This window comes from Martes martes (genome assembly GCF_963455335.1).
Source record: "Martes martes genome assembly, chromosome: 3".
NCBI lineage: Eukaryota > Metazoa > Chordata > Mammalia > Carnivora > Mustelidae > Martes > Martes martes.
Window position 1 is genome coordinate 142,735,248 of NC_137890.1, and position 19,768 is coordinate 142,755,015.

General features: G+C 37.4%; 1 protein-coding gene across 4 annotated transcripts in view; it reads right to left on the minus strand.

Moving 5' to 3' along the window:
- GPD2 (glycerol-3-phosphate dehydrogenase 2) overlaps positions 1-19,768 on the minus strand; it is a 143,517-nt gene that overhangs the window by 57,209 nt on the left and 66,540 nt on the right. For all 4 annotated transcript variants that reach the window (XM_080798928.1, XM_080798927.1, XM_080798926.1 and 1 more), the window contains exons 4-6: positions 12,501-12,625; positions 11,133-11,230; positions 9,935-10,098 (exon numbers count right to left, since the gene is read on the minus strand). In XM_080798928.1, coding sequence (XP_080655054.1) covers positions 9,935-10,098; positions 11,133-11,230; positions 12,501-12,625 — 387 coding nt within the window. The remainder of the gene's footprint in view (positions 1-9,934; positions 10,099-11,132; positions 11,231-12,500; positions 12,626-19,768) is intronic.

The window sequence follows — 19,768 nt, forward strand, 5'->3', positions numbered from 1 at the left end:
AATGGAAATTCACACTACCACTTATCAGGTATTTTTGACAAAACAATCTGATCCAGCCTCCTTGTGGCCAGTCACCAAAGATGCCCCTCCTCTCACCGATAAACTATGCTGCTATTTTTTTTTTTTTTAACTCTTGTAATGTCCTATCCCTTAAATCTGGGCTGTCCCTGTGATTCACTTTAACAACACTTTAACAGTGACACTGTGTGATTTCCAAGGCTAGATCTGAAGAAATCTTGCATTTATGCCTTGGTCACTTGGTATGCTATTGTGGTCAGTCAGCCACCACGGAAGAAATCTCACTACCCCGTGAGAAAGTCCAAGCTAACCACGTGGAAAACCCACGGTGAGAGAGAGAGAGAGATGCTGGGCCAGCTCCCAAGTTGTCCAGTCTTCACGGCCCAGAAGCCATACATGTAAGTAAGAAAATTTTAGAGCTCCTGCCTCAGCAGCCATTTCATTGACCATTTGAAGGATCCCAAGCAGGAAATAGTCAGCTGAGTTTTCTTTCTTCAGAACTTCGAAAGAGTATACTAATATTTTAAGCCACTAAGTTTAGGTGTTTTTATGCAGCAACAGATTATTGGAATAAACCTAACTACCGCTTGTACAGAAAATACAGAGGTACCGTTGAATGAAGAAGAAAACAAAGGAAGGGATGGGAAGCCTGTTAGTTATAAAAGGATTTTATTGGCATGCATGAACCTTAATGAGGATTTTATTTGTTTTATGGGTGGATTTTTAAATCAGGATCCAATTAAGGTTATGAGACTATCGGGGACATGTGAACATGAATGGATATCTGATATTAAGAAATTATTTTTTTTAATATTTTATTTATTTATTTGACAGAGAGAGAGATTACAAGTAGGCAGAAAGGCAGGCAGAGAGAAAGAGGGGGAAGCAGGCTCACTGCTGAGCGGGGAGCCTGATGTGGGGCTTGATCCCAGGACCCTGAGATCATGACCTGAGCCGAAGGCAGAGGCTTAACCCACTGAGCCACCCAGGTGCCCCAAGAAATTATTTTTAAAACATTTTAGATGTGGCTGTATTTTGAAAAAGTATTTAACAACGGATTTAAGAGGTAGACACTTGTGGTTATAAAATTAAAAAGTCACAGAGGTGAAAATGTTGTATTTATAGCAATATAGTCAATAATATTTCAATAATGTTGCATGTGACAGATGGTGATTACATTTACCGTGGTGAGCACTGAGTAAGGTACAGAATTGTCAAATCAATATGTTGTACACCTGAAATTAATATGTTGTGTATCAGTTATACTTCAGTAATATTTTTTTAAAAAGGATAGAGACTAAAATATTCACTGATGAAATACATATGTTAACTGGAGGGCACGGGAGAGTATATAAGAATATAGATGAGGTTTAGCCATGAGTTTCTGTCTTCAAACTGGAAGTTCATTTTATCATTTTTTTCTACTACATATGTTAGAATTTTCCCTTAACAAAAATGTGTATACTTTGTTGAACTATTGAGATGTTTTTTGTTAGCATGTGACACACTTAAAACTGAATGGTAGCTAAAAGAAGGCATAGTGTTACAACCTACATTTTGAAAAGTTCTTTTTCTGTTTAGCCCAAACAAACACAACAAAACAAACTTTCACATCCCCCATGTCCAAATACTGATCCAGATACTGTCTATGATTCCCCTTTCCCTGTAAAATAGGGAGGGACCATAATACCTCATTCCAGGATACATACTGAGCTGGGTCTACGAAGATCATTTATGAGAAAAAAATGTTTTGAAAACCAGACTCTGCTACACAAACATAAAACACTGTTTGTCGTAGGGACCATGTGGTCAGCACAATACCTGGCATATATGCACTAAACTCTCTGAAAACTTGAAACCTCAGAACTCTTGTCCTTTTTTTTTTTTTTTTTTTTTAAAGATTTTCTTTCTTTATTTGACAGAGAGAAAGAGAGAGCACAAACAGGGTGAGCGGCAGGCAGAGTGAGAGGGAGAAGCAGGCTCCCCGCTGAGCAGAGAGCCCGATGCAGGGTTAGATCCCAGGACACTGGGATCATGACCTGAGCCAAAGGCAGCCACATAACCAACTGAGCCACCCAGGCCCCCAAGGACCCTTGTCTTTAATGTATTTGATCCTAATGCCAGGAACAATGTCTGGAAAATAGAAAATAAATAAATAAATAAATAAATAAGATGGGTGGATGGATGGATGGATGGATGGAAGAGTAAATCGGGAGGAAGAGGGCATGGAGATTTTTGATACAATAGCTTTTGCCTTTGATCCTGCATCATTTTTATAAAAACTCAATTGGGATACACCTGAAACTAATGTAGCATTGTGTGTCAACGATACTTCAATGGAAAAGACAATGGGTCAGTTGAGCAACAGAGTGTGAGGCAGTTGGCTTACTGTGAACCCACCAGAACTATCTGCTCAAACAATTTATATGCGTATATATCCTACTATTTTGCACTGTTTTTAAGCTTGCATATAGAGGGTAGAATACAGATGACTACTGCTATCTCAGTCTGCTACCCCTGATCAAATCTATTTTTGTGTGCTTTTGATTTTCTTAAAAACTAATTGTGAGGGGATGAAAGCTTGGTATTTAATACACGCTGGGCAAGTGAGCAATAAACAATTGCAAACTTTCCCAGGGGCTATTTCGCTCTGTCTCATCATCAGGAAGCTAAAGCATATGTTAGATGTTAGCCCGGGTGGACACAAATGTGTCCTATTTATTCAAGGTTTCCTTTGAAGCCACAATTTATAACTTTTGTTTCTTAGGGGTACATGTCAAACTTCATTTAGCATTCGTTGGTATCTAGATACACTGAATAGCAAAAAGGCAGAATTCAGGGGCAAAAAAAAAAAAATGCCTGCTATATGAGCAATGATGTCAGTTTCATTTATCTAGCTCACAGAAAGCAAGAGGAAAAATACAATGGAAAAGATGACAGCGGAAAATCAAGATAAAAATTTTTCATTTAACTTGTAAGTGTAAACTACGTAAGCACAAGAAGAAATATTAAATATGTTCTAGATCAGTGTTTAAGAGGTAGATAATTTTAGGGTAAGTTCTTCTAAAATGTACTTTCTAACCCTTCAGTTTCAAAGATTATATGCTTAACTGGAGCATAGCTATATGCACAAAATTTTCCTTACTCCTAAGAATGTTTTGCAAACTTCTTTTCTGTAAGAATCCGCAAATTTTATACATATAAAGAGACCAGGTGGAATAGATACTTCGTTTTGTGACATGAAAAGTAGAAATCTGGTGGACTATAGCATATCCATAAAACTGACCCAAATAAAACATTTAATATTTCAATAATGTTTCATGCTTATAAAATTATGTTACATTTATTAAATCATTTAAGTCTCAAAATACACGATGAGTGAGGTATTAAAGGCCTATCTTCACAGATGTGTAATGTGGGGCTCAAAACTCAATAAAGCTTGTAAGCCTAAGCCATGTACTTCCATACTGCTGATTGTTTTAACTACACTACAGCACTTTGGAAAGCACTTTTCCAGTATGATTGTAATGCTTTGCAATTGTGAGATGAGCTGTCATGCCATTTCCAACATTTGTTTTCTAAGACTCATCCACGGTGTTCAGTGTAGCTGAGTTCACTCACTTCTAATGCTGTTTTACTCCCTTATGCAAATACACGGGTTATTTATTCACTTGTCTCTAGATGGATATTTGAATTACTTCCCTTCTTGAAACCATATCCTGGGCTGCTGCAATACATTTTTCTGTACATATGTCCCGGTGGACAGGTGTCAGAGTTTCTCCGAGGTATACATTTCGTAGCAGAATTACTGACTCACAAGATATGCGTATTCTTAATTTTATGAGAAGTGTTCATTTTCCAAAGTCTTTATATCAGTTTATATAACATATTATACTTTTACAACATTTAAAAGCAAAACTAACCAACAGGTTTTCAAGTATATTTACATAAGATAAAAAAGGGAGAGAGGGAGATCTAATAATAAAATTCATAATGGCAGTAATTTCTAGAAAAGAGCGAAGAGGATGCAATGGGGAATATTCATAATGTGAAGTCACAAACAGCCTCAATGTATTGGTACTGTTCTCAATTTTAAGGTTGCCTATGGATTCTTTATATATACGTTAAATGCATTCTTTTATATGCATCAATATTTACATAATTTTAAAGCTCATTGTGTACAATAATAAGGATCTGAAAAAAGGGTTAGGAGCCTTGAGAATTATTGGAAAATACAACTATGTTATATTGTAAAATGAATTTGTTATTTTTAAGATGGAAAATAAAAATAAAAACAATAAACAGGTTTTAATGTATCATGCCAAATTTTGATAATGTTGAGGTCCTCAAGATAACACTCCCTCTTTGTCAACAGTTTCTAGACCCCTCAGTTAAAGTTCATAGACATTGGGCCTTGAGAAATGAAGGGATGGGTTTGGTCATGTTTATTCTTTCAGGGGAATTTTTCCTCTAGCCGAATACATCTACCTTGAAAGCATTCAAATTAGTCAGTTATCAAAGACATAAAATGATGACAAATTACTAGCCCAGTGCTTCAAAAAAGAAAAATTAAGTCTAGTGTCCCACAAGTAAAGTAAATATCAGTATATAACCTCAATATGTAATTATTGATAAACTGCATACCTGCACTACTGTATTTACATGTATATGTATTTATATATATATATATATATATATATATATATATATATCCTTGTGCTTACATGTTACAGACATTTGAACCATAGGTAGAAACCGACCCTTATAAGGAATTTGATAATATAGCCAAGTAGAGGTTCCAGTCTGTTCTTTTTACATCTAGTGGCTGCTCCTGAGCACTCCACACAGCTCACACGGTCCACTTTAGGTTTCAATGTAGCAGCCATCCCAGAATTGTATTAAGGAGCACAGGACCCAAACTTGCATAAGGATACTCTGTTGTGTTTGTACATCTACATCATTTGGTTTTTATTCATTTGGTAACTTCTGTTATTCTGAAGAAATTACTGTGTCTGTCCAATATAAAGTTGCTAACACTCAATGAGCTCAATGATTGCATTTGCAAATATTATAAATGAGAATTAAAGACACCATCTTTAGATCTGACTTCTGCTCCAGGAAGTCAAAGGAAAAACAAAAACAAAACCATGAGACCAAAAAAGGAAAAAAAGAGAAAAAAAAAATCACCTTTGAGGTACTGGGTAATTGATTTTTTCTTTTAGCTTTCTGAAGTAGATAAAATCAACACCTTAAAAGACTTGTCTTTAACCCAGGATTTCTTTCATTAAAGTATACAATTGTGGGCGTGTGTCCTAGAGGAGTAATAGTTTGTCCCTAACAAAAGAGTCTGGATTCTGCGATATGCCTTTTGCCAGAGGCCTGGTTCCCCAAAGCACACAGCTAACTGCATCTCCCGCTGTACCTGTAACAATTTAATTGTATAAGTCAGCCTAGTCAAGCATCTCCGGCTCATGACTGGGAGACATGAAATTCATTGTCATTATTGTCCCTGTCATTTTGGATCATTATATCCTGCTGCAGAATTTTCCTCACTTCAGTGCATTTTTACCTCCAGGAGCCAGGGATTATAGCTGAGGTTGAGGGGGGGGCAGGACCGTGAACTACATTTACCTCAGGGGAGCCAGAGATTAAATTGGCTTTGCTCTCTCACGAGCTGAATTCATCTATTTGTATGCTGTTGAGTTTTAGGCTGGAATAAAAATGAATATTCTAGTGAACACTGGGTTTTAATTCCCCTTTGAAACATGGATATAACCAACTTTTATTTACATTAGGAAACCTAATGTAATTTCCTGTAGGTAGCTATTTTCATATGTGCATAAGGAATACTTGAGGACATCATTGGGTATGAAATAACAGAGCTCTCTTTCTGTCAGTAACTTGATTCTCAGAAGGAAGAATTTAAAGCTGTAATTTTGTTCTCCAGTTTCATCTTATAGAAGCTTAATGGCAGTATTTAATGATTTTAAATATTTAATGATTTTTAATTATATCTCATTTTCTGTGCACTGGATGGATAACTAGGGTCCAACTAGAATGGCACCAGAGATCATACTCTGGGAACAGGAAGATTGAAGCCAAATTGACAGAGGAAGACAAAATAAGTTCCTAGGAAACTGGCACCTCCTCTAGAGCTATTCATACCTCCCAGCATGCCGAGACACCCAAGCCTGTCATGCCTTAAATACTTCTTGCTGACCTAGAAGAGTTGGACTAGCCACCATTTTCCCTACCCTATTATGGCTAATGGCCATGGACAGCATTCAGCTGAGGGCTTTCTGGGAGCAGATGGCAAGGAATAGGTAGGAAAGACCAGGATTGGGTCTCCTTCAGAAAACCAGTGAGTTGATTGTATGTTTTCTCTGACAGAAGATAAGAAGAAAATATAACCTGATCTGTCACTTCCTATCCCAACTTTCATTACATATGAATTTTTCTGAGAAATTTGACATTTACTTTGTCTGCACTGAAAAAGATGGTAGTTATTCCTCCATATGCGTCAGTTTGTTTTTCAGCAGTTTAACAACAAAATATGGCAATGGATCATACCTATGCCAAGCACATAATAGCCACTATAATTACTGCATTCAAAAGTATGTGGAATTTATTTTATTGCCCTCATTGACTTTAGTGGAGGAATAAATTTTGCCTTAACCAAATGTGATGGCCATCACTATTTATGTAGGGTGAACTATCCTTATGAATAATTAAGAAAACTATTTTGATCTTTGTACATTTTGTACTTTAGCTGGAATACCTTACAGCCCTAACATCTCAGTGTTGAGGAAAGTTAAAGATTGTCTAAGCCACTAGTCTAAGCTCAGGGTAATGTTTACTAGACGGACTGTATTTTCACACTATTATATTTCGCTTTTCAATGATGCTGAAGTAACTGTATAAGGAATTACTAATAAGGAATTACTAATAATTACTAATAACAGTTTTTAGATAGCCAAACTTCTTGTAGCATTTAGAAATTCAATTTCCTCACTTGTGCCACTTTTTCACCATAACCAAGATTCTCCCAAGTTGGGAGTGATAAAAATTGTTATTTCTGGTCACTTTAAAGTGGTTAATTTTATGTTATGTGGATTTCACCTCAATAAATATTTCTTAACTAAACAAACAAACAAACAAACAAAAAACCAGTTATTTCAATCAGCCCAAATGCATTTTGAAATTATTTGGGTAGCTTATCATATTCTCATAATGATTATTTATAAAGAAGAAATTTTTTTTTTCTTGTTAAGAAAGCTTTACCTTATAAATTACAATGTGTAGACCTCATTTGCCATAATAAATGTTCAGGTACCTTTTCTTCTCTGAAATACTTTGGTGACAGGATGATAATGTTATTGTTTGGTCAAGGGGTAAGGCATTCCTTCCTCTCTCTTGAGCACACACTTACCACATCGAATGCCCTTACTTATCTGCTCCTTTCTACCTTACTCCCTCATTGATACTTAATTTGCTCATTACACCATTGGGAAAAACAGGTGCTGCGCCATCTGAGGATACACTTGTGAAACCGTAACACTACACTTGCTTCACATTCTTGTTTTGCCTCACCTTAAGCATGACAGAGTTGGACTGTATCATTTCAGAACAAGGATAAAAACATAAGTAAATACACATACATATATTTCAAATGATTAGAATATAATTATCTTCACCCCTTCAAGACTTATGATTATTGGGGCGCCTGGGTGGCTCAGTGGGTTAAAGCCTCTGCCTTCGGCTCAGGTCATGATCCCAGGGTCCTGGGATCGAGCCCCACATCGGGCTCTCTGCTCAGCAGGAAGCCTGCTTCCTCCTCTCTCTCCGCCTGCCTCTCTGCCTACTTGTGATCTCTCTCTGTCAAATAAATAAAATCTTTAAAAAAAAAAAAAAAAGACTTATGATTATTATAGTCAACCTTCAAATACTAAATGGAAATTATTTTAAGTAATAATTTTTGTATTTTTCAATAATCCTTGCTAGAGTTACAATTTTGCAACTTGTAACAAGGTATGAAAACCAATTTTAAAGAAATTTTTCTTCCTCTTGCTTCTAATTGGATAATATTTTTTCTGCACATATGACATAGACTTCCTTTGGTTTCTCTAAATAGACTCAACAACAGTCTGTAATTCCTAACAATATCAGACCAACAAAAAACTAGGGTGCCACAAATTCAGATATGATATCCACTCACAGTCTTCTCAAAGAGAATCAGATATACACGAGCTAAAAAATAAAAATAGTCAGTGTTTGTTTTATCACATGGTAAAGAAAACGACCAAGTATTTGAGAGGGTTTATGCAGGGGGAATGAGTCACGTGAGGCAAAGGGCACAGACTCTTCCTTGTCAGGATGGGAAGAATGCCATTTTCAGAATGCCTTCTTACTAATCCTGGACCAAAAACCTCTTTAATATAATTACCCACTAAACTACAATGGATTAACATTAAGGGTCTGATGCAGAGAAAGCAAATTCACAGTTAAGGTTGTCCTTTAACATGTAGACTCAATCAAGGGTACCAAAAAAATAGTTAAGTGTCCCCCCTGTGGTGCTTAGATGCTGGAAGGCACTGTAAATTGTGAATTTTCTAGCTTTTAATGTTTGTCTAAGACCCTTAACATTTTTCCAATATTGTTGCTTCTAGGACATTTTCTTGAGTTTGTCCCTGTTGCCTCCTCTGTGCATATACACTCTGCATTCGTACATGAAAGCATGACAGACAGCTCAATTGATTCAGAAATCTAACACTGAGAAGAAGAAAAAAGGTGGGGGTAGCCTTGGGGATATCCCATAATATGAATTATAAACATCAAGGTCTCCTGAAAAAACAAACAAACAAACAAACAAACGAAAAACCCAGAAAACAAACCAAGAAAAAACATTTCTTCATGCTAAGAGTTTAGATATCTAACTTGAAATACAAAAGATCACATAAGTGGGTTTAAAAAAAAAAAAAAGAAACCCTCCAAGCTATAGAGCCTAAGCTGTCCTTTGTGTTCAAAATTTTTAAGATTTTTTGAGCACGTACGATTAATTATCTGTGTTCAGCTGTTTTTTTTGTTTGTTTGTTTGTTTGTTTGTTTTTAGAAATGCATAACCATCCCTGGACTATTTTCCAATTCCATACACCCTTTAAGACTATAGTAAAACTTCGCAAACGGCTCTTCCTGTTTTGTTTTGTATTGTACTGTGGTCCATCTGGAGATATATTAAGTGGTTAGCTCCTTCCAATAAAAGTGCGGAAAAAGTATATTGTTCACATACACCCACCCCCACACACACAAAGAATGAACATGGAACACATGGCAAATGGATATTAGATAATGTTACTGGTAGAAAACATCTAACAACAATAAAATAAGCAATAAAAACTGGGGTTCTGGTTTAACAGATGCAATGTTCATTCATCTACCTTCATCACATAAATTATATGTTCAAGAATTGTGTCCTGTGCAAAATACAAACATGTCAATTTCAGCCCAGGGGGCATTTTTCCTGGGTTTATAACCCCTTGAAAATAGAGGTTTCATCAGAAAACCTAACATCCTCAGCTGCTTTCAACATTATAATATATTCATAAGGCAAGTATTCGCTGGCAAACATATAACAAATTAAATGGCATGTGGGTGCGGTCCAGATTCATAATGATGGAAAATGAACCAAACCAACCGTGAGACACAAGTAGAAATGAAAGAAGAAAAAGAATATGCAAAAACAGACAATACTAAAAGCGAAGGGCCATAGGTAGTTTTTCAGCTAGTATGAGACAAAATGGTGTGTTTGTGTGTCGTCTGAGATCAGCATTAAAATTAAGAATGTGAAACTATCTCATCAAGCACATACTAAAAGGGTCATGAGTCACAAAAGTATCTTATTAAAAGAAAAACCACATACCGTCATAGTAGACAATTGCTCCCACCAGTTTGTCCTTCTGGAGCATTGGGAAATGTTCAAGGGCTCTAGATTTGCTGAGGACGTAACTGCTCTTCAGGCAATTACTTCCTGCAACCAGATCATAGAGCTTGATTCCTACCCAGTAGTAAGGTAGCTGCCACCACCTACGGCATCAAGAGGGGGAAAGGTTTCTTGAGACACAGAGCAGAACATTACAGAACGCCACTAAATCATAATATACTTTTCGTTTAAGAAAAGCAACGTATATCTAGGAGTGTACTTACTGCAAAAGAAACAGGAGGAACTGCATGACTGTTTTTGACACCAACTGAGCTGAATTGTATAAGTAAATGAATGAGTGAGACTTTAAATGAATCATTCCTAAGACAGGGCTTCTTGACCTGGCCGAGTATGAGAATTCCCTGGAGAGCACCAACCATAAATACAGGTACCTGGGCCTCCCACGTCTAGACACTGATTTAAGTGGATGAAGGGCGGAGCCCGGGTGACTGTCATGCGCACCCAGGGTAGAGGTTCGTTGGTTTAAGACGTCCTAAGCCATCTACAACAAAATACGGACAAAAATGATCAAAGCTGTTTCTAGGCACTCACAGCTCTCGTGTGCCTTGCAGCTGCATAAACCGCTGCTTCATATTACCTGTCTTCCAACTTAAGGCAAGTTCATGGACAGCTGTAACAACATCAGGAACACTGGATTTTATAATGTATAATCTGACACCTCTAAACCAAACTTCAATGTAGTTAATTTGGAAATTTAAAATGAGCCAAAAAGGTTTAGGCTTGGAGTTGGTACATGGTTAAGGTTCAGATTTTGCAGTGGGATACTTTTTGACTATGCACTTTTGTTTGCAAATGCCCCTCCTCTGTTCCCCACTGTAAGTGCTGTTGCCCTTCTAGAGAGTCTTGGTTAACTGGGGTAAGAAACTACTAATTATAAACACAGAAGACAACCTCCTCAGCCTTCAAGATCTAGCCTTTAGAGGAGGGTCAAAAGGGTAACTTAGGAAAAGCCACATTTTTAAATACAACAAAGGCAAACATTTGCAAAGGATTAAAGATTAGGACCAGTTTACAGTGCATTAAGAAACACACATTGAGGGACTATTTCCATTAAAACCGTGTTGTTCTATTCACCTCAGTGAAGCAAAGAGTATACAGATGATATCAAAAGGCTTACTTGTAAATTGGAAGCATTATAGGCAACGGAGCTGATAAATGGGGAGCAATTTCTAGTAGGTTGGCACGCTCGTGAAGGGCTTCTTTTACCATCCTATACTGAAAAGCAAAACAGAGAAAATTAGTTTGGCAGTAACAGATCATAATATTTTCAAATGGCAAGTAGACACCCCGCCAACCGATTGATACACAGAAACCTCTCTACCTCTGAGTGAGGATAGCTCCCTCCTAATCAAATTTCTAATAATACATCATGCTGTCAACCTGAAAGATTTTTTAGAAACCTTAACTGTATTTGCATAGGAGAAAAACATGCTGTCAGAGTTCCCAGGTGTAAGATATTTTCCTGACTTGAGTTACAAGATTATTGTAACAATTTATCTTGCATTCTCTGTATTGTCGGCCTTCTCAGTCCTCTCTATTTCCCCATGTAAGAAATAACAGATTGTTCAAGTTCACACTAAATGTTCCCTCCTTGCCTCCACTAACACAAGCAGAGATAATACTTGGGAGTTGCCCAGTATTTTATAGATTACAAAAAAGCTTTGTCTTGACTCTTTTCATCTTCATTATGCCTCTCTGAAAATCCAGCATTACTATTATAACACTAATGTAAAAATGAGAAAACTGAGGCTCTTGGACATTGAATAAATAAGCTGGAACACATCACAAGTCATCTGATTCTAGCTCCTATGCTCTTTTCTTTGTATCCATCAAGATGCCGAAGAGACATGGAAGAAAAGAGGACACATTCGAAACTGACAATGTCAAGTTAGCACTGCTGTGTTTTTCATGTACCAGAAGCAGATAGGGAGTTCAGCTGATTTTTTTTTTTACCCCCTGGGAAATGTCATCTTCCACACTGCCTTGGCAGTTTTCAAGTGGTGGCAGACTGGACACAATAAAGTGTGACATAAGAAAAGCATGACTCAGATCATCTTTTCCTTAGGAATATGTCAGTGGCAATATGAGCGTATGATTGCAGTTACAGTTAAGAGGATCAATTTAACACTCCTGTATTACAACACGGTCCCCCTGAAACTGTCTGGAAAGTAGCAATTTGGTAGTCATTGGCAAAACAAACAAACATACCATCACAATTGTTAAAATGCAACATATCCAAAGGTGATTTTGTACATTTGCTACTTTGACATGCCTGCATGGAAAAAGCCCCTGATTACCCATAAACATGATGTTATGGGAAAGTGCCAGCACATCTTTCATGAAGGATATTCCAGCAGAATACACACTAAATAGGTATTTCCAACAGGAAGAAATGTTAAAAGCCATAAAAAAAAAAAAAAAGATTTAATTGGGTAGAAAAAAGCAAAGTCGCAATTTTTGTTTAACAACCAGCATACACAATTACCTGCTCAATATCCAACTTCATGATAGCCTTCTGAAGATATCTCACACCACCATGGATCAATTTAGTGCTTCTGCTGCTGGTCCCTGATGAGAAATCATCTCTTTCTACAAGGGCTGTTTTTAGTCCTGTGTAACCAGAAAACCAAATTAACTTCTTAAATTACACAATTTGTATGTAATTCATTAAAGGCACTTCTCTAGGGTAGAGACAATCACAAGAAAAATTACTCTGAACATGGATAAATTTGTATTCAAAGTGCAGTACACTGTCTATATTATAATGAAGAGATTTTAGCCTCTTCCTGGGGGAAAAGTCAAACCAGAACTAGAAGCATATTAAACTGTGAATGAATCACAACTAGAAAATATTACAGTACAATTTCATGGCAGTAACATACTCTAGGGCATTTAGACGGCCGAAGGAGAGCCTGGCACCCATCCTGACCAATGCAGTAAACTGTGTTGTGTCAAAGCCTTGTGGAACTCACATTCTTCCCTCACTACAAGTCACTCATGCGTCCCAGCCGCTCATCTCTGGTCTACTCTAACACGTCATCCGTAAATCTAGACCTGACCTCCTATGTGCTGGCTGCTGGAGGGGGTGTTAGAGTGGGTAAAAATTGGGGGGAAAAAAAAAAGATGAAAGGCATCAATAGTGAAGAAAAAGGAAGAGAATAACCTTTGACACTGAGGGATTTATAGGCTAAGACATGCAAGCACAGTGTTATAGAATTACAAAGAAAAATACAAGCCAGGACAAATAAACCCAGTGCAGAGGATCCATGAGTAAAGACAAGACAAGATTCTTGGTAAAGGTGAGGCTGAGCAAAGATAGGTTGGTTCTAGAAGTCATGTCTCTGCCCCTTTCTTTGAGGGTTGCAATAAATCTCTCAGGGATGAAACCAGCTTTGTTTTGTTTTCTTTTCTTACAAAGCCATCCCTGCTTCTTAGGATTGGGTAGGAGCCCACAGAACTACAAGTGTCATACACTAGTTAGAGATGAAACCCCAAACTTCAAAAGATGCAACGTATCTACCAACACCAAGCCATGAGGAATTTTCAATGCCTGGCATACTCATAGGGGATGAGAGAATGTCAGAGTCCAATTACAATGAGAATATGTAACCGGAAAAGTTTGGGATCACACAGCTCATGTACGAGAATCTGTGCATATATTCAATTCAGAGCCATTTATTACATTTAATATCAAAGGGTCGTTTTTATAACTTTTAACAGTTTAAATATCGTACCCAAATGTCATCATAAAATCAGGGCAATTCCCTTGACTCCAAAGGACAAAATATTTGGAAACCATGGAGGAAAAGGAGAGAACTTTGATTCAAGGGCAAAAGTGCTAATGCTCTAACTGACTAGCAAAATAACACAGAAATTACAGGTATTATAGCCCCAGGTCACACTTTTGTAGCATTTATGCTAGACAAAGATCTGTCAAAGTCTCGACTGTGAAAACTCTATCAGATATGTTCAGTAAATTCAGTATTGAATGTATTTAAAAAAAAAACACACAGAAAAATATGTCAAGTTAACACATATATTTTAAAAGAATATGGAGAACATAAGTGCCAGGCAAAGTGCTGGCATTAGAAATGAATTTGGCATGGACCAAGCTGTCCAGCAGCTCCCAGCTCAGAGAGAGGTCAGTAAGTGCCACAGTTTTCCAAGCGCTAGATTTGCAAATACAGAGAACTCTTAACTTAGTCTGGGCTAGAAATTAAAATCAGGACATAAAGCTAAAATTGCATAGTCCAGATCACATTTGTAATCTCTTCAGAATGCTTGCCTTGGTGAGCTTTTCCGCTTTTCTTAGGAAGTCCAACAGAGAGATCTTCTTCCAACGCTAAAACAGACCATCGTGTCTTCAGGTGAAGATCAAGTGAAGAGCTGGCTTTCAAAGGGCATTTAAGAGCCAGATTATTTCAACTATACCCCTCATTTAACCTTGGAACCCCAATCATGGCACCAAGATACCTGCCCCACGAGAGGCAGGGACAGGAGAGTGCAAGAGCCCTCTCATTCAGCCCCCGGCCTGTCCCCCGTATTCCCCACCTCCTAGTATTGATCCCCACCCTACCCAGAAGTGTGGACTGGACCTAGCACCTTGCTTCTAAAGAACGAAATGCAACAATTTTGACCTGTCCCTTCTTGATTAGGTTACAGAGGACTGGGACTCCTTCTCTCTCTCTCTCTCTCTCTCTCTCTCTCTTGCCCACACTCTCTCTTGCCCTCTCTTGCTTACTAAGACGAAGGAAACTATCATGTTTAAAGAGCAGTGACTAAAGGAGGCCCCCAGGCCACAGGTCACAAGGAACTGAGGCCTCCATTGGACAACCAGTGAGGAAGTGAATCTTGCCAACAACTACAGGAGGGCTAGGAGGTGCTGCATCCTGTTGGAGACTCAGAGCCAGAGAACCCAGGGTAAGGCAAGGCCAGATCCCTGACCCACCAAAATTGTGTGATACAAATGTCATTTTAGGCCACCAAATTTCGATGTAGCTTATTGATTGCACGATTCCCCATGCGAATAATAACTGTAGTCACAGTATAAGTTTTTAATCACACATAGGGTTGAATTTATGGAGGAGTATGTGTTGAAGATAGGAGGGGAGTGAATGATCACTGGCAAAACAAAACAAAACAAAACAAGTACTTAAACAAGAGAAAGGCAAATGCTTGAGATGGCCGAGCTCATTTAGGGGCCGATTGTCACTCAGGGGCTGGGGACGATGTGAAGGAGATCCAGGGGCAGGAATAGTAAAAGGCAGATCACAAAGGACCTTTCATCCACACTGGGGAATTTGGACTCTGTCCTATGGGCCACTGTTTCTCACAAGTAAGTAATATCTGAGTTTCCTGAAAAAGAAAATGCCTTTGAGACTATGGCTCCAAGTCGGGGATTGGTTTGAGAAGCACATGCTTTGTCAGAAAGTACAAGATTTGGCATCAATGCCAAAGAAGGATGAGCCTGAACACTGTTCTCAGTTCCAAGTTATCCATTTTGAGGAAGGGTATTGCTGGCTGCTTTTTTTATTATGGTAATTATAAAAAAGGAATAAAATTTCAATTTTTCAGAAATTCTTGGATATTGTTTTGAGAAACACGATTGTGCTGTCAGGGGAAGCACTAAAGCATTGTAAGCTGAGAAATCAGATTACTGTTCTAGAAAGATCTTTCTGTGGGGGTGGAGGGGAGAAGAGAGGGGGTAGACCATTTAGGGGATGTGTGCCATAGAGTAGGAGCAGGGCAGTGAAGAGTCCAGCCTCACAAGGCAGAAGATGAAGAGAGAAATTTATGGGCTTGTGTTATCAGGATGCATTTTTTTTTCTTTCCTAAACTGACAGAGTGTGAGGCAGGGAACTACTCTAGGAATTAGCAAGGCATCTCAGGAGGATATTTCAGGATATGTAAGTGAGAGCTAACACTTCAAAGCCTCAAAACTGCTTTTGCAAGTATTGGACATTTAAAAAAGTTATTCACATGTATTTATGTGAGAAACCCTAGTGAATACCAACAAAAGTTAAAATGGGCTTCTCTGTCAAACCAGGCTGTTTTGCTTGTCCTATTATTTCTAGTGTCATATCATCAAGCTACCCACCAGAATTTCTGGAGCAAAATGATACTGCTTCTTCCAGAGCAAAAAAACATAAAAATGTAACCTCCAAAGTTACAGCTAAATTGATATATTCATGTAATCTAAAAGTATTTCCAAAAGTTTCCAGAACAACACACACACAAAAACCCAGATATTTGGGGAGAAAAAGAAAATATTTTTAAGTTTTCAGCTGCTATTATACACCAAATGTTTTCTCATTTTTGTTGAATGAGCACAATGGAGTGAGGGAGGAGGGAACTGAGGCAAAATCAAGACATCACTAGAAGTTCTGTTTCTCACAAATATATTTTTAACTGATTAACCGACTATAGCAAAGACAATGAAATTTTTAAAAGCCTTGTAATCTTGCACAGTTGCATTATCTACTATGTTCCATTCTGTTTCACCCCTCAAAAACCCAAAATTTTCCTTGCCTCAAAAATTACTGATCCAAAATTAAGAGCTCAGTTTTCTGATACTTCAAGTATAAAGCAAGGAAGTGAAAAGAGGGTACTGTTTTACCTTCTTAAAGACAATGAACAGTATTTTGAAGTGACATTTAATGCTAACATTTTATGTTCTTAGGTAAAATAATTAAGTTGGAAGGACATCAAAAATAATGTACTGAGGCTTCAAGCAACTGCTGGCTCTGGATTTGAGGCGCTCGGGAAGATCTTCCCTCAGAGTATAAAGAATGGCCTCCCTACGTGCCTGACAACGAAGGGCTGACCCCTCCGTGCATTTACAGTAATTCAACTTAACTAGTTCAAGATTTTATGAGGAATAGTTTTTGTTTTTTTTCTTTTCTTCTTAGCAGTTCCTTTTTATGGAAAGCAATGAGCTCTGTCGCTGCTGAGATGAACTAGAACATTTAGGAGTGGTTCTATTATTTTGTTTATTTTTTTATTATTGATTGCTTCCCATAGGTATTCACAGCAATTTCATGACCGTGGTGAAGTACTAGTATTCGGAGTGAAATGACTGTAGGTTAGCTACAGTGGAAGAATAAAGTCCACGGAAATCTGCCTTTACCATCCTCTTCAACCCATCTTTTAGCGAGTTCAGACTGCGTCCTGAGGAATGTGTGGCAAGGGGCATGAACTAAATAAGGCTCTTTACAGCTTTGCCTTTGCCGACCTGAGTGAGAACATCTAGATACCAAGCATTTTCAACTAAACCGATTTGTGGCTCAAGACAGTTGAATGAATATGGAGGAGTAATTACCTTCTAAGGGGAAGAATAGTACGACATTTAACTTTCACAACATGATATAGAACAGAAGTATATTTTAATACCTTTTACTGATTATCTTATTATGCATGAAAACATGCTCAATATAATAAATGCGGAGAAGTAAAGAGAACAAAATAAAACTCTCCTGTAATCGCACTGCTTAGAGATAACCACAGCTGACATTTGTGAACATTTAAACGTTCGCATTTTCTATGCATGTATATAACCACATATGTACATTTTTACAAAAATAGGATCATATGATATATTCCATTTTTTCATTTAACATTATTTATTGTAAACATCTCCCCATGTCAATACATATTTTTCTATAATTTTATTTGTAATGTATGAATAAGTATCACATTAAATATTTACAATGATTTATATTCAATTCCTTATTTTTGAACATTTGGGTTATTTCATACCTTCACTATCACAGATATTACTGCAACATATTTTTGCTTAAACTCTTTGCATTTTTAATTATTTCATTAGAATAAATTTTCAGATATGGCATTATTTGGATATTTTTAAATAGAAAGGAGAGATAAATCCTTGTAAATTACCTAGTGGAGGCACCAAGGTAATATACAAATAAAAAATTTAAACAATCTGTACATTAGTAGCATAGCAAAAGTATTAAAGCCCCATGCCCCATGAAGGAAAAATACTGTTTATCCTTCTTTAGTAAAGCTTTGGGCACTTACCTTTGGATTTCAGAAAGCCAATGCCATTAAAAAGACAAGGAACTAACCCAAATCTGAACATTTTATATGAAAGATCGATTTCCTAAAAAAATAACACTCCTCCTCCACAGTGCAAAGTAAACCTGGCTTGTTAATTTCAGCAATATGAATCCTATGCAATGGCTTAGTTCTTTTTAACAATGAATGTTAACATTTTACAGAACTACATAATATTGGATTGGTTATGTAATATTATTGCTATTTATATGAGGAAACAGATAAACTATTAATGCAGATACCACGTTGCAGTAGAACGTATCATTAACACACTTTGTGTTCCTTAAGTACACACAGATTATGGAGACACAAAAATGTATTAAACCATAACATTAATTAGAGTCATATAGTTATAAGGGGAGAAGGGAGTTGCTGTTGTTGCTTCCTCTTTTTACTTTTTTTATTATAAAAACTGCCAGTGTTCAAAGAGAGGAGGAAAATCCAAGGGATGAAAAGAGAGACTAATACACCACTGGCTTCCTAGTTGCAAAATCCAACATAACTAATATTAATGATAGAAATGTCCCATATAAATTACCAGAAACTTAATATGTTTATGAAAGTATACAACCTATGTACCTTTTTGCTTTAAACACAAATAAAATCGATGAATTCATTCTTCACAACTTGTTTTCAAATTTATGTTACATTTTAGCCATTGTCCCTGAAAATAGGCATAAATCTCTTTTCAATAACTGAATGTACCCAATTTATTAAACCAGACCTAAGGTTTTTACTATTATAAATTGCTGTAAGTAAAATTTTGGTCAATATGGCATTATGAGTTCAGCTTTGAACTCCTCTTCGTCCGCACACACAGAGAAAATCGTCTCTGTGTATATTTAAGGAATGCGGTTGATTCGAAAATAAACACACTTTGGATCAGAAATGTAGCAGAAACTCAGAGCAGAGTGGTTAGGCCAAAGCCTCTGCTTGCTGAGCCCTGGGTCTAAACCAGGCAGAGGCAACCAAAAATTCAATCCCTGAAGGTTAAGAGGAATACAGGTCTTCCCTGCAAGCAGAGGTAAGGGAGCCAGACTGACCACCTGAACGCTGGGAACTGACAAAGGGCTTCAGCCAGTGTAAGGGGTGGGGGAGATGCTTCTGCTGACCACTGTCCAGGGCTGTGGACTATCTGCGGGGACATATGTAGGAGATAGGAAGACAGACACAGAGAGCATCACCTAAGCCAAAGCACCACTAGCTCGCTCAGCAATTGGTCTGCATGATGCCCAATATCAGCACATGTCAAGAGCCTCAATTTGACTCTGGGAAAAGTCTCTGATGGGACTCAAGGGTGGAAAGGACTCAATGTATAAAGTTTAAGGTATGGAAACAGTGATACAAAAGTGATCTCATATGAATGAAAGAAAGGAAGGAAAAGAAGCAAAATAAAAGATGTAAAAAATACAAAATAAATGCATATGGGATCCAAACAAATGGAAACGGATCAAATTCCATTGTTCTTTCTTTATGCTTAATAGAAGCTATCTTTAAGTGGATCAAATTCCCCTAGTTAAAGATAGATTCTAAGTGAAATCAAAATAAAAAACTTGATTAAAAAGTAAAGATAGGGGAGCCTGAGTGGCTCAGTGGGTTGAGGCCTCTGCCTTCAGCTCAGGTCATGATCCCAGGGTCCTGGGATCGAGCCCTACATCGGGCTCTCTTCTCAGCAGGGAG